The 26,334-nt window shown below is 42.9% G+C and overlaps 1 protein-coding gene across 1 annotated transcript in view; it reads left to right on the top strand.

Moving 5' to 3' along the window:
- Positions 1–26,334, top strand: part of cntnap5a (contactin associated protein family member 5a) — a 60,587-nt gene that overhangs the window by 11,812 nt on the left and 22,441 nt on the right. Inside the window, exons 3-11 of the mRNA XM_076111088.1 lie at positions 1,705–1,908; positions 2,301–2,485; positions 4,232–4,375; positions 7,886–8,153; positions 13,318–13,461; positions 14,370–14,529; positions 18,404–18,510; positions 19,292–19,411; positions 23,240–23,440. Of these exons, the coding sequence (XP_075967203.1) occupies positions 1,705–1,908; positions 2,301–2,485; positions 4,232–4,375; positions 7,886–8,153; positions 13,318–13,461; positions 14,370–14,529; positions 18,404–18,510; positions 19,292–19,411; positions 23,240–23,440 (1,533 nt within the window). The remainder of the gene's footprint in view (positions 1–1,704; positions 1,909–2,300; positions 2,486–4,231; positions 4,376–7,885; positions 8,154–13,317; positions 13,462–14,369; positions 14,530–18,403; positions 18,511–19,291; positions 19,412–23,239; positions 23,441–26,334) is intronic.

Genomic DNA, 26,334 nt, shown 5'->3' with positions numbered 1-26,334 from the left:
TGTCTGAAAAGATATAAACATAAAAGATTACATTAAAATAATTCTGTCTATGTAATCGTAATGAGATGCTAAAACAAACTGGAAGTCTGTGACACACAGTAACATTGATATGCTGAACAATGCTTTAAAACACATGTAATGAGGATCCACTGACACCTCTCCCACACATGGGGAGGCAGCACTAACTAGGTGAGCCGCTGGATTAATGTGCTGGGAAACACTGAGAATATCCCACCATAATCACCACACACGGCGTATGCATGTCCAATAAGCAGCAGGTATACAACCCAAGCTGCCTCTCGTACTCCCTGCTCCTCCATTAGTCTATATATTTTGTGGATTCATGCGTCTGCTCATAAACCGCTGAAAATACAGAATGATTCACAATACAACTGATGGATGACTTATGTTACAGAAACCGCTAATCTGCCGTCGGCAGACCCGAGAAAGGTCACACTGCCGCGCGGCTCTTTCTGCTGCGGGATAATGTATGCAGGAGTGTGTATGCAGGAGTGTGTATGCAGGAGTGTGTATGCAGGAGTGTGTCTCTGAAGCAGGATTATATAGAGGTCGCCGCCGCCGATCTCAGATCTGTTCTCCGGGACTCCCTGAAATCAATTGTACATGAATGATGAGAGTGACACAGGGAGAGTGTAAAGAGAGCTTCTCATTATGATGACAAGTTTGGGTCCAATACTCTTTTATTTCCTTCCTTTAGATTGAGCTGCACGTCTCCTGTAAAATATCTGTTGTTCGGTTTTTACTCGACTTTTAAAAATACTGGGCTACTGCTACTTAAACACATTTTTAATTGTTTGATTGCTCCGATGCTGCTGACGCTGGATGGATTATTGTGGTGTTCAAATTCATTTCATTTAATACATTGCAGCCAGTGGGTATGCTAAGCCTTAGATTAAACGTCATGTCTCTGGGGGACGGGCGGATATCGATCCCCAGAGAATCATTACTACCGACACTAAATCTTGTAGCTCGCGTCAATGCGATCAATTCCCCCCCCGCCCCCCACTCCCCAAAAAAAGACTCCATCTCATTTGAGATGAGACTCTGAACACACTCCTCTTAGTGACACACTACTCATTTGTTATTATCCATTCGGGGTTGTCTTGTGTTTTAACATGCATGTCATTTAGTAATTAACAGTTAATAGTAAAATGAATGTTTGGCAGATCATTTGGAAAATGAAGTGGCCCATTCTGATTGCATTCCGCTCATAAATCAATGCAGACTAAATTATGAGAGCAGACAGTGACTGGATGGTAACAACATTTAAAAGAATTGTGGGGGACACTTTCTATGTATATAATGCATTATAAACTGTATAATACTGTATATTATAAACGCTCATTATAATAATAATAATAGTGATTATAATGCATTATTAATATACACCATGATTCTTGCATAAAAACTGAATCAAGAATCATGACACTTGAGTATGTAAGTCATTAAAAAATGCTTTTCAATTTGTTCAAATTATTCTCAGAAAATACATATTCATGAGTACTTATAACTACAATTATACCGTTCTAAAAGCAGATGTTTGTAATGCATTATAGACCCGGGCATCATAGAAAGTGTTACCAAGTAGAGCACATTTTAAATCTCGTAGAACATTTCTTTGTATCATTTATTGGAAGTACAGTTTGCAATACTGATTCACGAGGTGCTGTGGTTCTCCTTTAGAGTCGTATGTCGCAGACTTTGACGGCAGAAGCTCCTTGCTGTATCGGTTCAACCAGAAGTCCATGTCGACGGTGAAGGACGTGATCTCTCTGCGCTTCAAGAGCCATCAGGCCGAGGGTGTGCTGCTGCACGGAGAGGGGCAGAGAGGAGATTACATCACCCTGGAGCTGCACCGCGGAAGATTGGACCTCTACCTCAACTTAGGTGAACCGCGCTCTCTGAGCCTCTCCCTCTCGAAAAATCTATCGCTTTTTATTTCCACAAGCATTTCGTCTCACAGTCAGGACTGAGAGGTATTACAGCAATGAGGTGGTATACTTACATCTCACCTCAGTTCTAGTGACACAACAATACAAAGACTAAAGATATGTCTTCAAATTGCTGAATTTGTCAGGCCAAAAGATCTATCTTTAAGTCAGATTGCTGTTTTCCAAGCAAATGCATTTCAATCACAACAAGATGAAAAAGAGATAATAAGAAAATGTGCACAATTGAACAGTTTAAACCAGCAAATGGTTGACCTATAGCTAACTCCATACCAATGCATTGTAAAGCTGCTCACTGCGTTCCTTGCTGTTTCCTTTGTGCTTCTGCAGACGACAGCAGGCTGAGGTTCAGCAGCGGCCGCGTTGCCGTCACCGTGGGTAGCCTGCTGGATGACCAGCAGTGGCACTCCGTTCACATAGAGCGCTTCAACAAGCAGGTCAACCTCACAGTTGACTCCCACACGCAGCACTTCCACACCAAAGGGGAGGGACACTCACTGGAGGTGGACTACGAGGTGAGTCCACGGGATCATTCAATTACAAAACAGCTTTGTAAACCTGAATATAACTCGTGACGAATTCATCCAGTGAGGTCCAGACAACCCTATCATTAATAACACAGTGATGAGCACAGTGGAGTTAGTAAGGAGCCTTGGAGTACCTCAGTAAACAGAGTCTGTGTACTCACTGTACGCACTCGGGAAACGGCATGTTTGGAAATGACGTCTCTGTTATGAACGATAGAAAAGAGAGAAATGTTGCAGAGATGAGTTATTTTTATTGTCTCAAAGGAATAACAGACTGCCAGGCTGCACGGACTCTTTCTGTCGTTGGGTGGACTGGTCAGGTTTAGGCATGAAGAGTGAGATGGGTTAGGGTGAAGGGATTCGTAATAATCTCCTGGGGGTAAGAGGCTGTATTTCTGGGTTTTTCTGGTTTAGCCAGCGGATATCTGGGCCACGACTTCTTCTTCTGTGCGCTGCTAGTTGTCAGTGACTGGAGTTGGAGTTGAGAGACGATGTGTGCAACCGGATTGTTTCACAAGGAGCCAGTTTACAAGCAGATTTTAAACCATAAGAAGTTAAATCATCATCAGACGATAGCCGATAGGTTCCCAGATCCTCTCTTACTCTCCACACGGACTGTTCACCTGCATTCAACCATACCTGTTGGGAAATGGTTGGTCTATACTATTCGGACTACAAATGGAAACCAGAGTGCTTCCGATACCAGAATCCTGTCGACAGATTCTGCACACACGTGCTTTGTTTGTAGAGATTTGAGCTGATCAAATATTGTTGCGACAGACGATTGCCGGCTGGAATCAGAAGCCTGCTGATTTTTTTCTGCCTCATTCTAAAATCAAGAACCCATTGTTTAAAAAATGACTAAGAATGATTCATATTAATTCTGCCGCAGTTATTTTAATCCGCATGAGAATGGAAAGCTAAGGGTGTAATCCTCATAAAATCACCTTCAAAGATGCAGTTTGAATTTGCACAGTTCCAGCCGGTGTTGAAATACAACATGCATACTTACTCCTGGATTGACCGGCTGTGTGAGGACACTCGACAGTCGTTAGAAAAAGGACATTAATCTGCCGCCTCAATTCTTCTGGGACGGCTTTCAAAAGGATTTTGGAACCTGGCTGCAGGGATTTTCTTCCATTCAGCCACAAGAGCATTAGCGAGGTCCAACACTGATGTTGGGTGATGATGAGGTCTGGCTCACAGTCACAAGTCCCACTTCATCCCAAAGGTGTAATAGGCTCTGTGCAGGCCAGCCAAGTTCCTCCACTCCAAAATCGGTAAAAACCTTTTTCTTTACGGACCGCTCTCTGTGCACGGGGGGCATTGTCAAGGTGAATAAAGGAAAACTTCTTTCCCAAACTGCTGTGGCATTAAGATTTCCCTTAGGTGGAACTACACAACATGCGCCACACCATGAACAGAATACTGTATGCATAACAGTGGCTCTGCAGTGTATGTTTGGATCCAGTGAGTGGGTGTTGTTCTCTCACTCGCTGAATCACTGACTCAGCTGTGCAACTAGTGAGAATGTGTGTGAGCATGTATTTTGAGACTGTGATGGTTTTAACATACAGTAAAATACAGAACAGAAGGTGAAATTCATATTATGTAAATATTCCCTTTTATGAATATAGCATGAATACAAGAATGTTGTACTTGTTCATGTTGGATCGATTTCTGCATCTAATGCTAAGAGCTCCGCCGCCGCTTTTTCATTCCCTTTCATCAAAGCTGAGTTTCGGAGGCATCCCGCTGCCTGGTAAACCGGGCACCTTTCTGAGGAAGAACTTCCACGGCTGCATAGAAAACCTCTACTACAACGGGATCAATGTCATCGACCTGGCGAAGAGACGCAAGCCACAGATACACAGCGTGGTGAGTGGCATGGAGTTCAGTGTTGTACTAAAAGTACTGTGAAATGTATCAGATATTATCTGTCAAGATCTGTCTTGTAAATATCAATATTTTAGTTCTTGAAAATCTGTCGGACAATATTCTTTTTTTTTTTTACAAGAACACACTTAAATGTGATTGTTATACCGCACGGAATGTACCAACATGTACATTTAGCAGGTAAAACATTAAGGCATCTAGTAATTACACATGAATGTAGTGGAATAAAATGTACCATTATTTTAATAGTGATATTGTTTCTAGATTATCTAATTTGACGATTTATTTTTACTGAGTCAACGTCGACCTGTTGGTCAGCTCCACTGCTGACAAAGATGAATACTCTGAAACCTTCAGCTTTCCACGTGTAGATCCAGGTTGAGTCCATCCTTGAGCTCAGTGTCGTCCTCCTGCTTCCCGTCTAGGAAATACAATTACTGCTTTCAAGAGCTCCGAGATGTGAGGCGCCACTTCTCCATTTGAAAGGCATCTTACACAACAGTCTCTGTGGCAGTGATGGAAACCGATTTGATGGCGTATATAAAGAGAGGGAAGAAGAAACAGAATGTGCACAAGAGCACATATATACAATACATATATCAATTTACATATATATTGCATACTCAGTGTGATTCTATGGTTTAGTGGTAAAGTGTGTAGAGCGACAGTGCAGACTGGAGTCTCTGCAAAGGTTGACGACGAGAGGCGGCTGTCTGACGTTCATATACGTCTCCTGTATGACAGGGAGGGGGGGTTTGTTCCATTAACTCAACAGGTCGTCTCTCTCCGGGCATTGGCTGATATATATGATATAAAAACGTTGAGAATTATATAAAAAAGTATGACAGTATGCAGGAACATATTTAAATGCAGCTATTGAGCTGTGAGTTTTGTGTAAATGCCCTGTAGATTATTTCAGAAGCATTCATCTCTGTACTACTCTGCTAATCTATGCAGTGGGTGGAGCGCGTCGCCTTTCTAACCTCGAGGTTGGCGGTTTGTTCCTCGTCTCCTGCGTGTCCTTGAGTGGAAATCTGAACCTCAAATTTCTCTCCGAGACAGCAGCCCACTGCCTCTAAATGCTCAGTATGGGTTAAATGCAGAGGTCTGACTGTATGTATGTTCCTGTGTGTGTGTGTGTATATATATATATATATATATATATATATATATATGAAGGTAATAAAGTTAAAGCATGATTACTGAGAGCTAGTTAACTGTTAGCAGCAATTTGAGGCGGATTATTAGGGATTATTAATAATAACATTATGCAACCATTAATAAAGGAGTGTACGTTAAAGTACATGGGATTTATTGTTTGGTTTCTTACCTTGGTATTACCAGAAAGTTCTGGTATGGTTACACCTAATTGTTCAGATGTTGAACTCAAAGCCACAGATGTTAACCTCATGGTGGTGCGAGAGGAATAGTCAGCAGATCACCAAAGTCATTAGGATACATCCTCTGGGGACCATGAATGTCTGTAAAAGGTGTCATGGCAGTCCGATAGCAATTAAGATATTTCTCTCTGGATTAAAATGGCGGACGGACTATTTCTCCTTGCTGCGTCACATTTTTCTCTTCAGGCATTCTGGTCAGAACCTGGAAGGAGAGAATAACGGTAAAAACAATCATGACATCCATTGTGATCCTAACTACAATGTCATTAAGTCCAAGTGTGCGAATGGATTCGTTTGAATCTCCCCCCCCCACCACCACCACTACACAAATCAGAGAGGTCGGCCAAAGATCCACACGCCACATCTCATCTCAGACACCCTCTGCCTTTAAAGTCTGATTGCTGCGTTAAAAGGCCTTCGCTGACAACAGAAGCAGCGAGGCTGTCATGATGGCAGCTGTAATGGAATTTAAATGGGACTATCTCCCTGAGGTTGATGGGAGAGAATCACATTGAGAGTCAAAGAGATGTGCTGCCCTGCAGGCAACGGGACTAATGGGACTCTGACCTTAGCAGACACCGCCGGTCTGTGTTTGAACGTACCTAACACAACCTCTGCACTGCTCAGAATTACGCTGAAATGTAAACTGTAATGTTTGTTTTTGTCTTGGAGGTTCGACCATGTTGGTTTGGAGCAAATAAATGCCATGGGTTCAGCTTGGATCCAGGCTTTTCCACATTTCTGCTTACTTTGGAGTTTAGACAACCTCAGAAAAACACGCGAGGAAAATGTATCTTTATTTAACTCTTTAATTTACAAGGAAGTGCCAAACAACGAGAACAAATGTTTAAAATGAGTTTGTCAACGCTTTGATTGGCTCCATACGAATAGTTCAACATCTTGAGAAATACTGTTGTTCCCTTTTGTTGCTCAGAGTTTGAAGATCGATACTATTTCATATCCACTTTCATATCTGGATGGCAAACATCCGAGCTATCCTAGCTTAGCATAAGGACTGGAAACTGGGGGGAAATAGCTAGCCTGGCTCTTCTCATCCCTACTAAAGATACTTTGCTTGGGCAGAAGCCTTTGGGACAGCCTTGTGTGTTATTAACGTTAAACGGTTGCAGTTAGACAACATAATCTGCTTGCCCGGGTTTGCAGCATATGAACAGATATCCTCCTCTCTGCTGGGCGGGACAGAAAAATATCATTTGTAATGGGAAAGATTTCTTCACTCCATTAACGGCCTTTAGAGACAAATCCATGGCTTAGCTCCCTTTGATGCACGCGCACTCACACGTCCATGCATTTGCTCACTTGATGAACACAGCCTCATTTTTTAAATCTGAACTTTTGGTTTCACACGGGACAAGAACAGCGGCCTCCTGGGTGAAAGTCCTGTTTGTTTGGCCCATCAACCCCCCCCCCCCCCCCCCCCACTCCCTCCCGCCCTTAGAAGACGTTCTCGCTCTTAAGACTCCGTCCGTTGCTCTGAGGAGTTTTGGACTTGAAAGCTTGCTGCGTCTCATTCAGAGCCTACAGGTTGCCTCGTGTGTATAAATGTAAAAGCATTCCTACCAGCACCTCTGAAGCTCACTAAAAGCTTATGTTTTGTTTGAGATAGAACATGCCAGCGAGCTTCAGAGGTGCTGTGAGGCTACGTAATGGACAGAAATGAGGGTGGTGTTGACCTTCTCTTCTTATCTCTCGACAAGGAAAACAAATAAGTATATTTCTATTAAGTGTCAAACTTCCTTTAATCATAATGTTTTCACGTACACAACAAAATGTGGCAGCCCTTTTGGATCATTATTATGAATTTATATTCAAGGAAGTACAAATTGCTGCGGATGATAAATTGACAATTGATGACGGATAATTTAATAGCTTGAAGGTTACATTTAATTAGTTTGGGTGGGGTTTCGCTCATGATTCTTTATTTAAACCATCTGTTCCCTTTTGTTGTTTCTATCAACAAGACATTTATTTCCAGACATGTCACAACGAGCCTCCCGTGAGACTAACTTGCTCCAGCATGCAGCGGAAGATCCGCGTGAATCCGTGTCCTTTGGGTTTTCTCGTCCTCCAGGGCAACGTGACCTTCTCGTGCTCGCCGCCCCAGCTGGTGGCCTGCACCTTCCTGAGCTCCAGCAGCAGCTTCCTGTCACTTCCGTCGGCGGCGTCTGCCACGGGGGGCTTCTCCGTCCGCTTACAGTTCAGGACGTGGAACCCGGACGGGCTGCTGCTCTCCCTGCAGCTGAACCCGGAGCCCCACAGGCTGCAGCTGCAGATCAACAGCAGCCGGCTGCAGCTGACCCTCCGCGGCTCGGGACGGGCCAAATCAGAAGTCTCTGCCGGTGAGTTCACAGGAAAGCACACGTGGAAATATGCTTTGAATTTGGTGAGGACCGCAGGACTTCACAAGCTTCTCTCTAGAATCGTTGTGAATATATAAGTATGATTACCGGTAAGTGGATTTGATAATCTCCAAAGATCAGTTCACTTTTGGAACCGCATGTTTGAAATATGAATGGGTGTACTTTATGTTTTAGGGCTGTCGGCATTATGTTATCGGATTGTCCTGGGGAGATTTTCATCACATTTGTCTCAAAAATCCACTTGGCCTCAAGGATGAACTGATTCAAATGTGGTGGTCAAAGGTCACTGTGACTTCACAAGACTCATTTTTGGCCATAATTCAAGAATTAAAATGCTAATGATGACAATATCACACAAATGTCTCTCTAATGTGCTGAAAATCAGTGTGCAAAACCCCCCCGGTGGCAGTCAGGGGTCACGGTTTTCAATGCTGGACATTAGTAAGCTATTAAGAAGACATTTTAGTGACAAATAATTGTCTTGTGATTTCAGAGACCCCCGAAATTTTGAGGTGTCAATCAAGGGGTCTCAAAACCCCTTCGACCACACACTGGATAAAATGATGAAGTACAGACATGAATGTAAACCTGAACTCGGCTGGTCGGCAGATTCATTCGGCGGTAATTCTCGTTTGGCTTAAAGGTTTTCAGTCATTTTTTGCTCCGTAGCTCTAGTAGCGCTATGGAGCAGTTTCTATACGTGGCTCCCCCGTTCTCTTTGTGTGGCGTGTCTCAAGGGTGATGCGATATACGGTCCTGCCGACGGTTCCTCACTACTAAACCGGTTGCTTTGATCTGCTGCAAAGAGCCAGCAGAGATAGGAAAGTAGAAGACTGCAAGCTAGTGAACACGGATGCTAACAATGCTGGATTTAAAATATAATTTGGAAATGTTTTATGATGAAGGAAATACACTCAATATGCTTCTTAGAGCTGCAGGATACACACTATAGGTGTTAGTGGGTAAAACATACCTTTTGTTTGTTTACCGGAAAATTCCACAGGGCCCCTTTAAGTGAACCACCGACTTTGTTTCCTTCACCTGGCTGCTTGTCTGTGTGCGTCACTCCACTGAGACAGAACGCTCTTCTCACCTCTCTATTTTCTGCCTCCTGGTCTCCTGGTGTCCTATCTCCTCTGTCCTCCTGCCCGTGACCCTGACATCGATCTCATAGCTCCATCTTGAAGGACTTCTAAAATCCCGAAATGCGTCTTGAGGAGAGCGGATGTCTTTTTGCCACCTCTGACGTGTAAAAAGAAACAGTGAACATCTGATGCAGCTGTTCGTTGTTCTCGGTGACGTTGCTTTAAAATGACGACACCGAGCTAAGGATGCCTCTGCCTGTCGCCTCGACTCCTCTCTCCTCGCGAGGAGGAGAGCAGTTGAGGAAAGGAATCGAGTATGCACAAACAAATGAGAGGAGGGTATGAAGAAAGACAGTGCCGCACTAATCCACAATGTGGAGACCGAATACGTTGGCTTGCGCAAGTAATTTCATCCGACTTACTTTTTAACACCTTTGTCCTCAATAAACTAAAAAAAAACAAAAAAACTTAATTTTCTTGGAGAGGAAAAATCATTCAATCCTCTGTACGGGATTGCTTAGCAAATACAACACAGATAACCGTGATTGTTTGGGGAAGCCAGACTTTCAGCAGATGGTGGGCTGCAGGGAAATATAGATGAGAAGACAACCTCAGCCAAGAGACAATATTTCCTTTTATATAATTTACCTCAAGCTGTATTTAATTACCAATCTGCACGGGGGACGAACAGCCTCCGAGCAGCAGCACACGAGGAGTGTGACCTGGCGCCCGCCTCCTATTTGTAATAACAACGTGTAAGGAAACGTTTCACTGCAAATTAATTTAGCACAGTGAAGAGTGTAATATTAGTTTGACATGTAGGAATTGACTTCTCAGTAATTTGGGGTATTTATCTATTTATCAATCCACTTATTTTCACCAGGATTCCTTGTTTGTTTGTTTTCTTCGACCTCGGGTGGATTTTTTTGGAGGTCAGCACTGAAATTATTATCGAGCAAAAGCTCTGATAGCATCTCGGTTACAAATTTAGGGGGCTCAACCAGCTCCTCGGCACAGAGGTCTGCAACATTTTAAGCATGCTGAGAGAGATAAGCCCTCGGATGTAGCCAGTAAATGTGATTAAAACGCAGATTTATCCTGAGTGAATGTGCTGCATTAACCACAGACACGGGGGGTAACGTTCCTTAATTTCATTAGGGTCCCAAAGTAGGGTGCATGCTACTTGGAGCAGCTGGAAATCTTCCTCGTGATGGATGTGCTGAATCATAACCGAGCAGTGAGATCCAGGCAGAGAAAAGTGGACTCACTGCTGGTAAATGCGTATTGTTCCTGCGGTGCGTACAGATCAGCTGGGTCAGTAAACAGCGTGCTGTGCAGGGCTACGGATATTTTAAGTTAAAAGAGGCACCTGTCGCTGCCGCTCGGAGCTTCTGTAATGTGCAGCACTATCTTTTTTTTTCACCTGCAACAATGCGCGTTCCGAACTCTGTTCACACCGAGAAAAAGAGGGAAATTGTGAATCTCAAAACCCAGGATATTAATTAAAAAGAAAGGCAAGTTCGTGGATATCTTGTAGGTCTCACCTTTTGTCACCACTCCTCCTCTCAGAGTGCAACAGCATCACACACCTCACAGCAATGTCAACTGCAGCAGAGGTGTCTCAGTGCGATCATTAAACTGAGCTGCAGGGCTCGCAAAAGTGTCTCCGAATAATGTAAATTTTCTAAATTTAAACCCCGCTCTTCTTGTCGTTTTTTTAATGAAACATCACGTTTTTTTTTCTAGTTTGAAAAGTAGACATCAGAAAAAGCTTGAGGAGAAATGCAATTGGTGCTGTTTGATAAAGTGCTGTTCTGGAGCTAAGTGCACAAGAGCGTTGATGTGGAAAACAAAATCGATTCAGCCCAGAAAAGATGTGCACCGACAGCACCGTCTTAATGTTATATGTTTGTCACACAGTCACACCAGGAGACACACAAGTGTCTATCACGGGGCGACAACATCCACAATTGAGCCTCTGTTTCATTCACCACACTCTGCATCGACTGCCAGATGCGCTTGTCGAGGACTTGAGGCCACTGCAGCTTCTTTCCCAGTAATGACATGAAGCTGTCACATGAAACTGTGTATTTCCTGGAGGAGGCGGCGGCGGGGCTCAGAGCTGTCGCCTCAGACAGAATAGGCAAATATTGTATTCTTCTTCAGCAACAGGTTACTGATGCGATTTAAAGAAACACCAGATATGTGTCCTAGATAGTACTTTGACGCTTGGAGCTTGGCCAGCAGCAGGACAGCAAAGAGATCATGAGATATATACATATAAATATAAATAGATATATATATATATAAATATATATATGGGCTGGGGGAGAGGAACTCCTGCTGACACTCGCCAGCAGTCCCTCGCAGCGCTGCTTATAGCATGAAACAGTCAATGGTGTGGAGAAAGCAACGGCAATGGCACTCACAGTCCTCTGGGATGAAGGGGTTTCTGGCAGCGACAGGCATCATTGGATCATTTGCGAAATTCTCAATTTTTCCCAAGAGCCCGGCCCGGATCTGATTTCAGACCAACCAAAAATAACTCCCAGTGTGCACTCTGCGCGACCGTCACGTCCCCTCTGATGCTCCCAGAACCACAGCGCAGCTCGATCGGGATGCTAATTTAGTCCGTCACTAACACATCGGCATCGGAGGCATGGCTCGGTAATTTCCATTCACAATCACTGCTGCCATTGTGTGCGTTCCCTCCCCTCGGAAGCTGCAGCTCCGTGAGATGAGCTGTCATTGTCAATTTGACCGGATTTCAAGATGAGTTGGCCAATTACTCGTCTCTTTGGGTTTTATCAGGTTATTTTAAAGACTGAATGGGTTCAAACAGTTCTTCAGCTTGATGCATTTTTACCTCCAGGTATGGAAATATTGTGTTAAAGGGTAACTTAGGTATTTTTCATGTTTCCCATGTTGTTGTGACTAATGGGGACAAAATGTTTTAATATTGGTCCAGTGCTGAAGGAGAACGCTGCAGACAGCTGCCAATAAACAGGCTGCAATGTAATCGCTTGGGGGCAACACCTCACTGTCAACGTACGTCCACTGTGTGCGTGTTTCTGCCACTGACAGGCTCAGATTGTTATTACAGGTGTATGACAACATTATGGGAAGAACCCTACAGATAAATAAAACCCTTTTCTTTAACTTTCACTTGATCCTCGAGTTTGGTGTGGTGAAGTCTCTTTCATAAAAAAATCTCGTTGGGAAATCTTGCGTTGCGTCCACATTGTGGAAATGAGCCGAATATTCAGCCACGACGTCGAAAATCTTCTGGATAAAACTAAGCTACGCTTTCTGTACTCCAACACAACAAACTCTGACAACAGCAGCTCTCGTCTCTCTAACTCTCACTCACCTTTCCACCGCCACATGACACAATGCTGTCCCCACGTGTCACTCAGACACAGAAATGTGAGAAAACATGGTCCAGGTTAAAAAAATGCCGAAGTTGCCCCTTTCAGCAAATCGTCCAAACGTTTTGAAGCAGGGCAAATCTTCCACTCGGAAGTTAGCGCATTTAATTAACACAAAAAATGCTGATGTAGTCTTTCCATTAACAATTTAACTTTCATCCGACTGTGATAAAATATGCAGTAAGAACGCTGTTGACAAGTGACAGAGCGGGGGAGGCAGAGAGTCTTGTTTTGAGGCTCCGAGTGATGGAGGAGGCTTGAAGCTCCGTGACGGTCTCTTCTGTCAGTGAAGTTGCACACCACTGCAGAACGGTGTTGTGAGGAAATGTGGAGATTTGATGGCAGCTATTACAACATTAAAAGTGGATCTTGAGCTAATCCCAAACTCGGGTGCAATGAATAACACACTGTCATGTTGTCCTGTGGCCGTTGTTGCCCTGATAGCACTGCAGCTCTGAAAGCACTACACCACTATAGGACTACATCACACTCACATGAACCGGAACGCGGTGGGAGAGCATTCCTCCCGGCCTCAAGGTCGACAGGGAAATGAACACAATATCTCTTTCTGTGCCGCAGACGGTTGAACCGCCGTTTCGCGGAAGCTTAATGCGAGATGTTGTTGTTTAGGTCACCGAGTCAACGACGGTCTGTGGCACTCTGTGAGTCTCAACGCGAGCAATCAACAGATCACGTTGACCGTGGACAGTGAGCCGTCCTCCACCATCGAACTGTGGGAGCAACTGGAATCCAGAGGCAACTTCAACTTTGGAGGTTTGTGGATTCTCGCAGTGTGTTTGCAATAGTGGGGAGACTTCCCAGGAGAACAGGGTGAAACATGTTTTACTGCAGACATCGGCATGAATCTTCCTCAGTTGATCACTTACAATAAGACAATCATTGTTTGTACTACGGGTTTTCTGAAGATCTACGTTCAAATATGCAAATTAGGCATTATCTCATTAAATAGATGCTTATTTGCATACATTTCAAGTCCAGCAATCTGAGCATTGGATAAAGCCAGAATTAAAATTCTTGTTTCATTGTGTTGACATATTAGAGTCAAAGGATTTTATAGAAGGAATTTTAGATATCTCTTTGTATCACCCCATAAATATAACAATACTGTCAACAGCAATAAAAAAAGCATTTTCGCCATGTTTTTTATGATTTAAATGTAGTATAAATGAGTCTCTGAATGATGTGTGAACAAACCCCTCTGTGTTCACCTTCAGCACACAGAGAGGAATGAACGTGTAAAGTTTGGTGTATGTAAGAGCTGCTGAAGTGGAGATTTATCATCAGAGTCTGAGAACAAACTCATTGAGAGGAAACGTCCTTTAAAGAGACGTTTAGTTACATTACAGACATTTAGAGACTCTACAGGTGAACAGGGTCAACACATGAACTCAGAGATATCACCATGAAACTTCACCACTTCATCACTCACATTAAGACGAGTATTTTTTGTATTACAAGTTTTCAGAATTTTTATGTTTAAATATGCTAATACGCCATTATCTAGAAATCTACAATATACTGCTAAATGTGTATTTTGGATGTTTTCCTTCCAATAGCCTGAAAGAAAACTAAATGGCCCCAAATCTCTAAATTGACCAGAGCATGAAAGGTTCACAGTGCTCGTACAGTAACAGGCTGCATCATGTGTCACTGCCCTCCAGGATGTCCCACGGCGGACTGTCAGAACCTGACTCCGGACTTCCAGGGATGTGTGCGGCTCATGTTCATCAACGGCCAGCCGATGGATCTCAATCGTGTTCAGCAAGGATTGTTGGGAAAATACAACGAGCTTCAGTTCGACACGTGCAACATCAGAGACAGGTAAAGTAGTTTACACTTTCAGCTCCTCACAGAGATCTTACAGAAAACTTTCAACAGTCGAAAAATGTGTCAAACGTAAAAAATCTGTAAAACCTTATCCAAGTTGGCAACAGAGTCGTATTCATGCCCACATTGTTAATCTGTAGATAGAAGTGCGATTGCCTGCAGAGCTGACTGAAAGTCACTGACATCTTGTCCTAGAAATACAAACACGCTGACAAGATCATCCAATTAAACCGCAACGGAAACTTTGCAACACCTTTTCTGGCGGAGGACTATGCTAACAAGCTGCTCCCTGCTGTCCTGTGTGGCATCCCTCTCTATCCCTACCCCTCATTACCCTGCACAGCTGTGTGGCCCTATGAATAGGATTGGCAGACCTACGAGCTCCACAAATGTCTGCGTGTGCCTTGAAACACGTATGGGAACGAGACAAACATGCAAACTGCAGGTTCTTCCCTTGTGTTTGCCCCGAGGTGAATCTCTCCTTTGTCAAAGTAGCTGCTTTCTAGTCCAGATTGTTCGCTGTCAGAAGATATGCAAACACAACAGGGCTGCCAGTCTGTTGAATCAGCAGGCGAAGGGATGCACTGCAGGAAATGACAGAACAATGGTACGAGACGTTTTTCTGCTCCCGGGCTGAGACATAAATCTTTAGTGGTTCCTTCTAAGGGCCCGATCACACAGAGGCGGGGCCGCTTCAAAAATGCCCCAAAGCGAGTCGGGCAAAACGGCTGATGAGCCAGTGGAGCGGGTGGGGGGGGGGGGGGGTGCGTGCACAACCAGGAGATCAGATGTAAATAACGGGGAATAAATGGATTCAATGCACACATCGAGCACTTGCTGTCTCATAGACTGTATATAAGAAGTGGACGTAGTCATCGTGAAGTCACCCATTGGTTTGTGGACGGCCATTTTGAAGCCTTGAGTTCAGGCGATTTCGACGTCGCCATCTTGGCTTTTTTTCAACCAGTGAGCCGAAGTTACCATATGTGGAATGTGGAGGAGTGACGTAGAGACGTCGTATACGTCTCTGGTAGCGGCAGCGACCTGTCAATCACAGTAAGTCCCGCCCTAAAGCATCCCCTGCTTTATGGTCTGTTTGACTCTAAATGGACCATAATGTACTAAATGAACATCATGCTGTATTGAAGAAGACTTGAAACTAGAGATTGAGACCATAAACTCATGTTTACAATGTTTACTGAGGTAATAAATCAAGAGAGAAGTAGAGTCATTTTCTCATAGACTGCTATACAACCAGAGGAGTTTTAAGACACGTGTGGAGAAGAGGATAAATTATATAGTAGATCGCATCTAAGTGTTTCTTTTTTTTTCTAAATATGTTATCTATTGATGGATGACTGTGAAAGGGGTGTGGCAATTTGGATTTATGTTATCATTAGCTCTTGGTGAACTTAAGCTACACTGATCACGGTTTGAACCTGTATTTTGGTGATTTTTGAAGAGTGCAACAAATAATAATAATAGCAAATTTCATAATAACTATTTATACAGCACCTTTAAAAACAGAGTTTACAGAGTGCTTTGACAGACAAGGAAAGGCAATACAACAGAAAGCTCAACAGTGAGGCTCGACTAAAGCGAGACAAACTGAGGTCAAATTTAAACCCTGACAGTTCAATAAAACCAATAACATAATAATCAGAGCTATGAAGCAGTAAAAAATATGTTTATGATTATGTTTGATTTTAGATTAACCTGTAATTGTGCGTCTACTCATCAAAACTCACACAAATCACAGACGGTTGATTTAGCTAACGCACAAAAGCTGAAATTAGGTCGGAGAAAAACTAGAGTGAAAAATAAACCAGTGAAAAGACAATTCAGGCACGGAAAGTTTGTGACGCATCCTAAAAGTGAAACAAGCCATGCATTATGCAGCAGATGTTTATACAGCAGCAACAAAGAAACTGCAGAGCTAAAATGAAATTTGTGTTTGGGTGACATTATCCACACTTCTTTTTTCGGCGTGCATCCGATGTCTTCTGCATCCTGCGCTCTAATCTGCTGTGAGGATGTGACACGTGAGGCGGCTGCTCCTCAGTGTGGTGACTGTTAATCGCACCGATGTTGTCTTTCCTTTCACTCTCCGCGGCCGACTCAACGACCCCGGAGTGTGAGAAAATTAACTTTCATCGCAGTTAATCTCCTTTTCCTTTGTGCGTAATTAAACATTGTGACTCAATTTATGGTCAGTGTGCACTTAGGTGTGCTGGCTACTGTAATTCCACGACCTGTAAGGGCGCAGAACACAACAGAAAATAGCACGATGGTAATTAAACCAACGGCTGCAACCTTACCCGCGTTGCGGCGGGCTCCGCTCCGCTGCAGTTAATAGGTGAGAGATGAAAGTGTATGAAATTATAGATGCACGCTCGAAAAGGCTGGCAATTATGTGAAACTGAAGGAGGCTCGAGGAAGGGACTATTAATCAGAAGAGTGCGGTTTGAAATTTCTGTGAAGCACTCATTGTTGTAAAATCCCATTAACAGGCATTCTAGTCTGAAGGTGACAGCGAGGCTCTTATTTTTAGAGAAACGCTGCGATCCGTCAGCTTCTTCAAATTCAAACAAGGGCGCAGTGTGAGTGTGACGCCATCGTTTCACAGTCCTTTGGGATTTTCAATGAAACATGAGTAAACAGCAAATTAGTCTTTCGGGTGAGTTCCAAAGCTTGTGCTCATAATTGCAAACAAAAGAATAAAGGGAACGGGGAGAAGAGGTCTTTCTTAACTGGTAAATAAAAGATCAGGTTTGCAAACACCAACAAAGGAAGTAGCTTTATTGGTGCCTGATACAAATCCCTGAGGGGTTTGTATGATCTTTTGTTCTGGCTGTCTAATTGTTGTGCTGCTCCTAATAGCTATATTTGTTGTGAACGTCTAAAAAATGCTGGAAAATTGGTAAACTTTTAAGGTAAAAATGTATCGGTAGTAAACTGGAGCTCAATAATCTGATTAGTCAGACAGGAACGTGTTAAATATCAGAAGCTGTTTGGATGATACATTCTCTGGTTTCAGCTTTTTAAATGTGCTACTTTGTTTTATATTGTAATTCATTGCATGTTCAACTGTTGGTTAGTGGATGTAAATGTACTTTACAATTTTGAGGTACTTTTACTTTACTCCCATTTTATGCTACTTAATACTCCATACACCTTTTTTTAAATGGTGCAATATGGTGCATTCTGCAGGAAAAGGCACCAGTTTATGCATGAAAAGCATAAAATAAAACACTTTGCCTTCATAAAGTACCCTACCAGTGATAAAGAAGTCCTATTTCTCTCCTTACTGAACCAGAAACTTGTACGCATTTAAACTATCCAACTAATAATTCACTTTAGACGGCTCCAGTGAACTGAATTCTTACAATCCTGCGGTATCTTGCTGGTTTAATGTCATGTCCGCAGTCTGTAGACGAATCCAACCCGTTACAGCGTCCACACAGGAAGGTAAACAACACTAGATATCAGCTAGCTACCTACACTAGCGGCTCCACGGGCTGGGGTGACGCACGCGAGCACAGCAGGACGCAAGGTCAACAAATGGTATGGTCCATTCTAGGGGTGTCTGAAATTACATAAGATTCTTCCAAGCATGAATATGGGGAATCTATTGTAATATTTATGATTACAGGTAAGAAGGATGTATAAATGGGGTATTGTTTTACCTCTTTTGGGGGGCGTCCAGGTCTTAATTAGGAGGGTCCTTAATTTGAAACAAGGTGGAGCTCACACATTAATGTAACAATAATTATAATACAGTCATATGATATGTATTATTTTCAAATCAGTCACTAAAGTAGTGAAGATAACCTCCTGATATTATTGTGTAAATCCTTCTTTTCTTCAGATGCCTTCCTAACCTGTGTGAACACGGCGCCCGCTGCTCTCAGACGTGGAGCTCGTTCTCCTGCGACTGTTCAGGAACAGGATATTCCGGAGCTACCTGTCACAACTGTAAGCACTTCTTTGCACTTTCGTTTTATTCGCCTCGTCTCAACCCCCCCCCCCCCCCGGTACATCCTAGGTCTACTGAGCTGTGTCATTTGATTCAGCACACACATCTTTACCTGTCTTGCTCATTGCGCTCTTCGATTTGTGCCACTGAGAGGCGAAGCAGAAACCGGTCTCGCTTCAACCTGACACGACCTTACAAACATCGCCGCTATTCTCACTTTCAAATTCCTGAGAATGATTTTTTTTATTTTTTTTGCTATTTCCTTAAAATAGCTTATGGCTGACTTCAAATTGACTCTACGTGGAGGAAGTTTCTACTTACGGCTGTCGTATTTTCTGACGCTCTGCAGCAGCACCTTGATATTTGCTGTGGAGACGGCTGTTGGCAACTATGTGTGAACCTCCCCTGCCCCAGAATCCTCATTTCCTGTTTGTATGCAGACAAACCCGGTTGTCTTTGCATGTCAGAGGGAACATGACAGATAAGAACGTATGCTGGATTTCAAATAGGTTTTCAACTCAACAGTAAAAAAGAAATCAACCCAAAAAACACATAAAATCAACATTTTCCTTGAGCTCAAACTTACATCGATAACTTGAGTATTTTTAACAGATTATTAAAAGACGTTGTAGTAAGAATTCTAATTTGCATGTGAATAACTTGTGAACAGTTCGTAAATAAAGATAGAGGTTGTGTAGTCAGATGACTCAGACAGGAGAAGGCTGTTGGAGAGTGGGCTGATTCTTGGAAGAATAACTGTCGCCTTTCTGCTTCTTCCAGCCATCTACGAGTCGTCTTGCGAGGCCTACAAGCTGATTGGCAGCTCCTCTGGCTTCTACTCCATTGATCCAGATGGGAGTGGTCCCCTGGGGCCCACGCAGGTATACTGCAACATGACAGGTAAGATCATTGTAATTCACTTGTTGTCACCTTTACCCTTTTTGAGTTCCTCTTGAGAACTGGCTGAAAGCTCAGGGTAAAGAGTCCACTCACTTAGAGATTGCACTGCAATCGATCCACACCACCACGGCAATCTGACAGTTTACCATCCAGTAAGAAATTATTACGGCCACTCGTGCTGCTCCCTGAGAGTCTAGAACATATCTATGGGGGAGTACATCTCTTTTGTAAATGTCCATTTGCTTCGGTTAAAACTAACCCCATTTGGGCTGGTGTTCTGTAAAAGGTGTGTCAATCAAACCCTGTTGCAGACCCGTGGATGGATTGCTGAACAGGACCACTGGGTTTAAGGCCTGGGACCCAAAGTGTCAGGGTCTCTCAAAGAGACACGTATGAACCAGAAAGAAATTCAAAAATGACCACAAAGAAACATAACATGACTACAAAGAGACACAAAACAGCTGCAAAGAGACACAAAGAGACCATAATGACTATATAAAGGAGCAAAGCAACCACAGAGACACAAATGACTTCAAAGAGATCAAAACAACAACAAGGAGACACAAAACAGCTCCAAAGAGACACAAAACAGCTGCAAAGAGACACAAAGAGACCATAATGACTATACAAAGGAGCAAAGCAACCACAGAGACACAAATGACTTCAAAGAGATCAAAACAACAACAAGGAGACACAAAACAGCTCCAAAGAGACACAAAACAGCTGCAAAAAGAATCACAACGTCTACAATAAGGGGCAAAACAACCACAAAGAGACACAAAATGACAAAAATCAGACCAAAGCAACTACAAAGAGACAAAAATAATCACAACGTCTAAAAAAGGGGGCAAAACAACCACAAAGAGACGGAAAATGATAACAAACAGACCAAAACAGCTGCAGAGAGACACACAACTAATTAGAAAAGTGGCAAAAACAACCCCAAAGAAAGACAGAAAACAACACAAAGAGTCTCTTGCTGCTGTGTAGGGGAGGCGGTGGGGCTCTTAGCATATCTGTGCCCAGGAGCCCGCTGTCTCATAATCTGCTCGTGTTTGGACCAAATAACCGAAGGGTCTGGATCGGCGTCCAAGTGAACTCTGATGCGGTTTGTTTGTTGCTGTTGTTTACATTCCTCCCGAAGCAAATTTAAAAAAAGCACTGCAGGAACGCACGACTGTTTTTGTTTTTGTCTTGTTTTTAATGTTCAGCTGCATTTTGTTGTGCATCCCCGTGTTGCTAAAAATGTAAAGCAAACTAACAACAATGTGTTTTATTTTATAAGAGAAAGCTTAACTATTAAATCCGTCTGCTGATTGTGAGCTGTTCTGGAAGCGAGCCTGTAATCAATCCGTATAAGCCACATATATATATTTATGTACATAACCATGGTAGCATGTATGCACTTCAGCTTGTGAGCGAGGGGGGGGGAGGAGATTACCATTAGGTCCATTCAACTGTAAGTGAGGAAATCTGCTCAAGACGCCTCTTTTTCGTCGTCTCTGTCATTATTCATAGCATGCGGCCCATTTGCCGTCTACTAATACTTATATTTATTATATTTTTCTGCATGAGCTCTTTAATACTCCAGAGAAGGTACAGTAAATATTACACACCAGGAGCATTAAAGTGCTGCATGACCTGCTGTCAGTCATCGGAGTTTATCCTGTCTGTAACTAAAAGAGAACAGCATATAGATTACAGTGCGATGATAACTTGTGCTTTTCGGGTTTCACTGAAGTCATCCGAGCGTCACCATTTAACAAGCTAGACTAGACTAGTGGCCTCTGGAGGCTGCAGGTCTCATGAGAGCGTTGGGTCATTAAAGTCAGAAGGGTTATTCCCTGTGGGAGCGCTAATCTGCTCAGTACATTTCATGGTGGTCTGCCATTCAATTATGTGATTTATTTTGTGTAAGACTGACATTTTTAAATGAGGGGGGGGGGGGGGGGCTGTCCCAATCTGCCCCTTAGATTTCCGTGTACATTTGTTGGACCTGATTATGATGCAAAAGCCGGGATTGAAGATTTTCTTTTTGTTATTGTTTTTTGTTTATCTTTTAGTGTTTTAGGCTTAATGACTTGTTGTTTTGTGGCGTCATCTGGGGACCATGAATATCCACATGCTCAATTTCTTTATTGACTTATGAAATGTGTCCTGGTATTTATGTGTTGCTCGAGGAGAAACGGTTCGGCCTCTTTACGTCCCTTAGACTGTCTGACCTTGACTATACTTACTGCAAAGTTTGTCATGAGAGAGATGTTTTCACATTCTTCTAATGAAGAATTCTAATGTGCACTTTCTTAGAATCTGAGATTCAAACGTACGCTAGATCAAATCGTCACAAATGTGCCGTCTAGTACGCAAACGCAGACACATATTCACACGGTCAACCTGAAACCTCCAGCGCCCAGCAGACTTGTCACTACAGAACACTGAAGTTAGCATTAGCATCGTGACAGATCTGACAGTGAACACGGTAGAGTGTGCAGTTTTGGGACGTAAACCAGAACCTGTAGCTTCCTTTCACTATCGACCAAAACATACCACAGTAGGCCTTCATATTATTGTGTGTTTCACAACCGCTAAAATTGTGTCAGCCACTGCCAGTGACAAGCTAACAAGCTAACAAGCTAACAAGCTAACAAACAACATAAACAATTAAAATATGCTGGCGTGTCTGCTCGTTGCTGATCTGGGTACACAAAGGACTCCTCGTCTGAATCAGACATGCAGGGCTGAATCTCTCCAATGTTTGACCAGAGGCCCGAAAACTAAAAACGAATTTCTACTTTTCACGTGGGGGAAAACCATGTTCAGCAAAAAATAGCCTGGAGGGGGACTTTAAGAGCGAGGAGTCAATAAAATCGTTACAAAACACGCACAAATATCCACACTGAATGTCACGGTAATCAGTTTACAGTCCCATCTGACCTTTAATTATTTTCAGCATGTAATTACTGTAGTGTAATTGGGCAGGCCTGTCGGATTTATGTCTCCGGTCTGAATTTGGAAACCTGGACCTTCCGTTGCATCGCCCCATCAGAGCCGCTGCATTCAGCGTCATCTTTCGATGGCGAGGACACCGTGTGCTCCGCTTCACCTGAACGATCACCGGAGACGTGACATTTGACGGACAGGGAGCCGGACACGTCCTGATGCGCGGCTCTCATGACATGTAGGACAAAACGCATTGAGATAAGTTTTGACACTGTGGAGACAGTGTTCATCACGGGGCTGTCACAGCTTCCTCGGCTACACTTTGTCCTTTTTGCAAGGTTAATGTACCGGTGACGTTACAGGGGGGAGAGCCATATCCCCCGCTGTCTGGTTCTGGCATTTTGTGTGCTTCACAAAGCTGAATCGTTCAGCAGCAGATATGCCTCTACTTGACCTCAATTAAGGAATCCATAAGAAATGTAAATAGCTCTAAACCTAACAACCTGATGTGAATAATCACAAAGTGGAGAGGGATTTTCTCCGAGGCAGAGTAAACATGGAATCCAGATAATGAAAACCGAGCTGGGATGGTAATGAGATGGATTCCTCGTCTGATTTTATTGTACAAACTCTTGACTCCTTCTCATATTGTATAAGCAGCAAATGCAGATTACTAGCAATGATTTCTTCTACTTGTGGGAGGTTTATATTCAGGATGAAGGTTTTAGGATCATACTGTGTCGCTTGGAAACAAGCGCGTTCAATGTTTTTTTTGGATTTGTGAAATGTCACCATTAACACCGGTGGTTCATGTTAGCACCTCTTTTTTTTTTTAGATTAAAACTTGCGGTTCCGGGCTAACAGATTTCTATTTTTTCTCTCTTCCAGAGGAGAAAGTGTGGACGGTGTTGGAGCACAACAGCACGGCTCCGGTCACGGTGCAGGGCTCCTCTCTTCACAAACCCCACATCATGAGGTTCAACTACGGCGCCGCGGCTGAGCAGCTCCGCGCCGTCGTGACGGGGTCGGAGCAGTGCCAGCAGGAAGTGGTTTACAACTGCAAGAAGTCCCGTCTCTTTAATACTAAAGGTCAGTGTCATTTTCCTCTTGCCTGAGCTGAGATCAAATCAATGTTTTATGCCAATAAACGATTGAATTGTGTGTGGCTGCATTAAATCCCGTCGGGTCTTGTATGATAGGCCGGGTTACCTGGTCTCTTTTACATATACTGTATTTGGTACCAAGCGTTAATGTAACAGTTAACACACGGACACGGGATTAGATCTGAACATGTGTTTTGTTATTTCACTTAAAACAGCTGAGACCGAGCAGAGAAACCAGGTGGTTGGTCCTAACCTTGACCACATGTTGGCTGTGACGCACACGTTTGTGTTTATCATATCAAAGAAGAAGGAAGAAGGGATTTTGCTGCTTTTGGAGACAGATTTAAATCTGCAGATGCAGCCGGTTTAGTGGGTGTTCAGACTGAAAACAGCCCTGCATTTAAAAATGAAAAAAAAACCTGCAAAGGCTTGCGTTGGTGGAAGCGTCTGGTGAGACATGAAATGCGATCCAGGAAGTCTACATGTAGTTTGAGTAACAGATCAATGCGCTCGAAGGCTTATCAGACGCCGAACCACTCCACAGCCGTTTATAATACTGTGAGGCAGGATTCTTTCAGTAGAAATAATCGTTTTTATTGAGTTGTGTTCTTGCTAGAGCTGTCAACGATATACATTTGAATATATATGTATTTGAGTTGTTGAAAAGTTATATTTTATTGTGAAAAAAGCAGCACTATCATGCTGCTTGCCTTGTGGGTTCTTGCATGAACCTAAGACAATTATTTTTTTGTATTACAAGTTTTCTGAAATTCTATGTTTTGATATGCAAATGAGGCATTCTCTTATTAAACATGTGATCATTTGCGTACATTTCCAGAACAGAAATCTAAACATTGGATACAGCCAGGTTCAACATTATTGCTTCATTTTATTGTCATATTAGAGTCGAGGGTTTTTACTGAGGGAATTTGGGAAGTGTCGTTTTATCACTCCATAAATCAGAAAATACTGTCAACAATTTAAACAAAATTCAATTTGCCATGTTTTTCAGAATACAATGTCGTATAAATCAGACTCTGAATGATGTATGAACTAACCCCTCAGTAAAAACCTTCAAATGAGGCTTTATCTAATCGTAACTTTTGGTGAATTAAGGAGAAATCTACAGACACAAATAGACAAAGTAGTAATAGATAAACAACTAAATGTGTATTTTGGATGTTTTCTTTCCACTAGTCTGAAAGAAGTCATTAATGGAAGCAAAACAGCCTAAAATCTCTAAAATGACCAGTGCATGAAGCAATGTTTTCCCTGAAGTGTCTCCCTCTGAGTGAGCCCGGGCCAAAGCTGTCAAAGCTGAATTCGGCGCGAACACCCTTCACTTTAGTCAGCAGGTGGCAAGCAAGACACAGGAACTTGGCGCAGGTCTTGATGAGTAAATTAATCTGTGCACGCACTGCACTGCTGAGCTTTAACGATACTGATAACTTCACACTCACAGTCACACGCTCTCTAACATCGAGTCACTTCCTGAAAGAGTTTGCTGCTTGTATCACACGTTAGTCTAAAAAAACATCTTGAAAATACATTTAAAAATATAAATCCCAGATGTTTAGGCCGGGGCTTTCAATACATTGTCAGAATCCTTCTCTGTCTTTCATCCTATTGGTTTGCCATTTTTCGGCAATAATGTGCAAAAATAGATATTCAAATAGTTTCAACACACGCAATTTTTTCAAAGGAATAAACACATTTTTGGCCAGTTTAGACAGCCTTATTGCTTGCAAATATTTGATTGGCCACTGCAGCCAGATGATGCTGCATCCCTACGTGTTTATGCCCGAGGCTTCTGCATTGGCACCCCTACTGCGTCGCCCCTTTTGAATAAATAAGGGTGCTGTGTTTTGTTTTTAGGGGGACTCGAGTTGATCTGAACGTGACCTTAGTGAGACAAGTTGTTCTGTACTTTGCAGCATCAGGGTACTGTTTGTTGTTACGTTGTGAATTGCAAGTCAGGCTGCCTGTGCTTTGTCACATTGGGAGCTACTGCGCCTGCACACCCTGCCTTCTGCTTCACTCTCCTTGTAACATTTTTGCAATAACCAGAGAGGTGGTCTCCAATCTCTTTTTTTGTGTGCATCCATCTTGAACTGCTCCGGCGCCTCCGGTGTCCCCTAAACATCCAAACATTTGCTCTTAAATCATGAAACATTCATGAAGTCCCAGATTCCCCGTTCTCTGGGTTCCATGCGTGCGCAAACAAACAAGTCCATTATCACACCAGACATCAGAGAGAGACAGGACGCGGTCTATTTCATAGCTGCCACAACACGTCCAGAAAGAGTCTGAATTCCTTGTTTGTTGTTGTTTGTTTTTTGAGCATAGAAGGTCAAATGTCTCTTTTAGCTCTTCACTTTGCAGAGCGGTTAGACACAAACAATATCACTTTTGGTATCACACACATACATTAACATCACGTTCAAATTATTATTGGACGAAAATACACTCATCACGCAAACTTACAGGGAAAACAACAACAGCAGCAGATGTTCGAAGCTGTCAACCGGATTTATAGATGCATTCATTTGCCAAGAGTTAAGCTGTATAACATCCTTCCTGTCAGTCTTTAGTGTTAACTTAAAAGTCATTCAATGTCCTTGTAATGATGTTCATCTGTGGTCTTATTTCCACTGTTTTTCCTTATTCCATACACATGCTGAGTTAAAGGGGATATGTCATGCTCATTTTAAGGTTGATACTTGAATTTGGAGTTTCTACTTGAACATGTTTACATGCTTTTATGTTTCAAAAACACATTATTTCTCTCATAATATCAGTCTGATTACGCCTGTATTCACCATCTGTCTGAAGTGCTCCGTTTTAGCGCCTGTCTCTTTAAGAGTCTGCTCTGATTGTCTT

Source organism: Anarhichas minor, unplaced genomic scaffold (genome assembly GCF_050575085.1).
Source record: "Anarhichas minor isolate MPS153535 unplaced genomic scaffold, ASM5057508v1 ptg000004l, whole genome shotgun sequence".
Lineage (NCBI taxonomy): Eukaryota > Metazoa > Chordata > Actinopteri > Perciformes > Anarhichadidae > Anarhichas > Anarhichas minor.
Note: the sequence above shows the minus strand (reverse complement) of the source record. Positions and strands in the feature narration are given on the sequence as shown.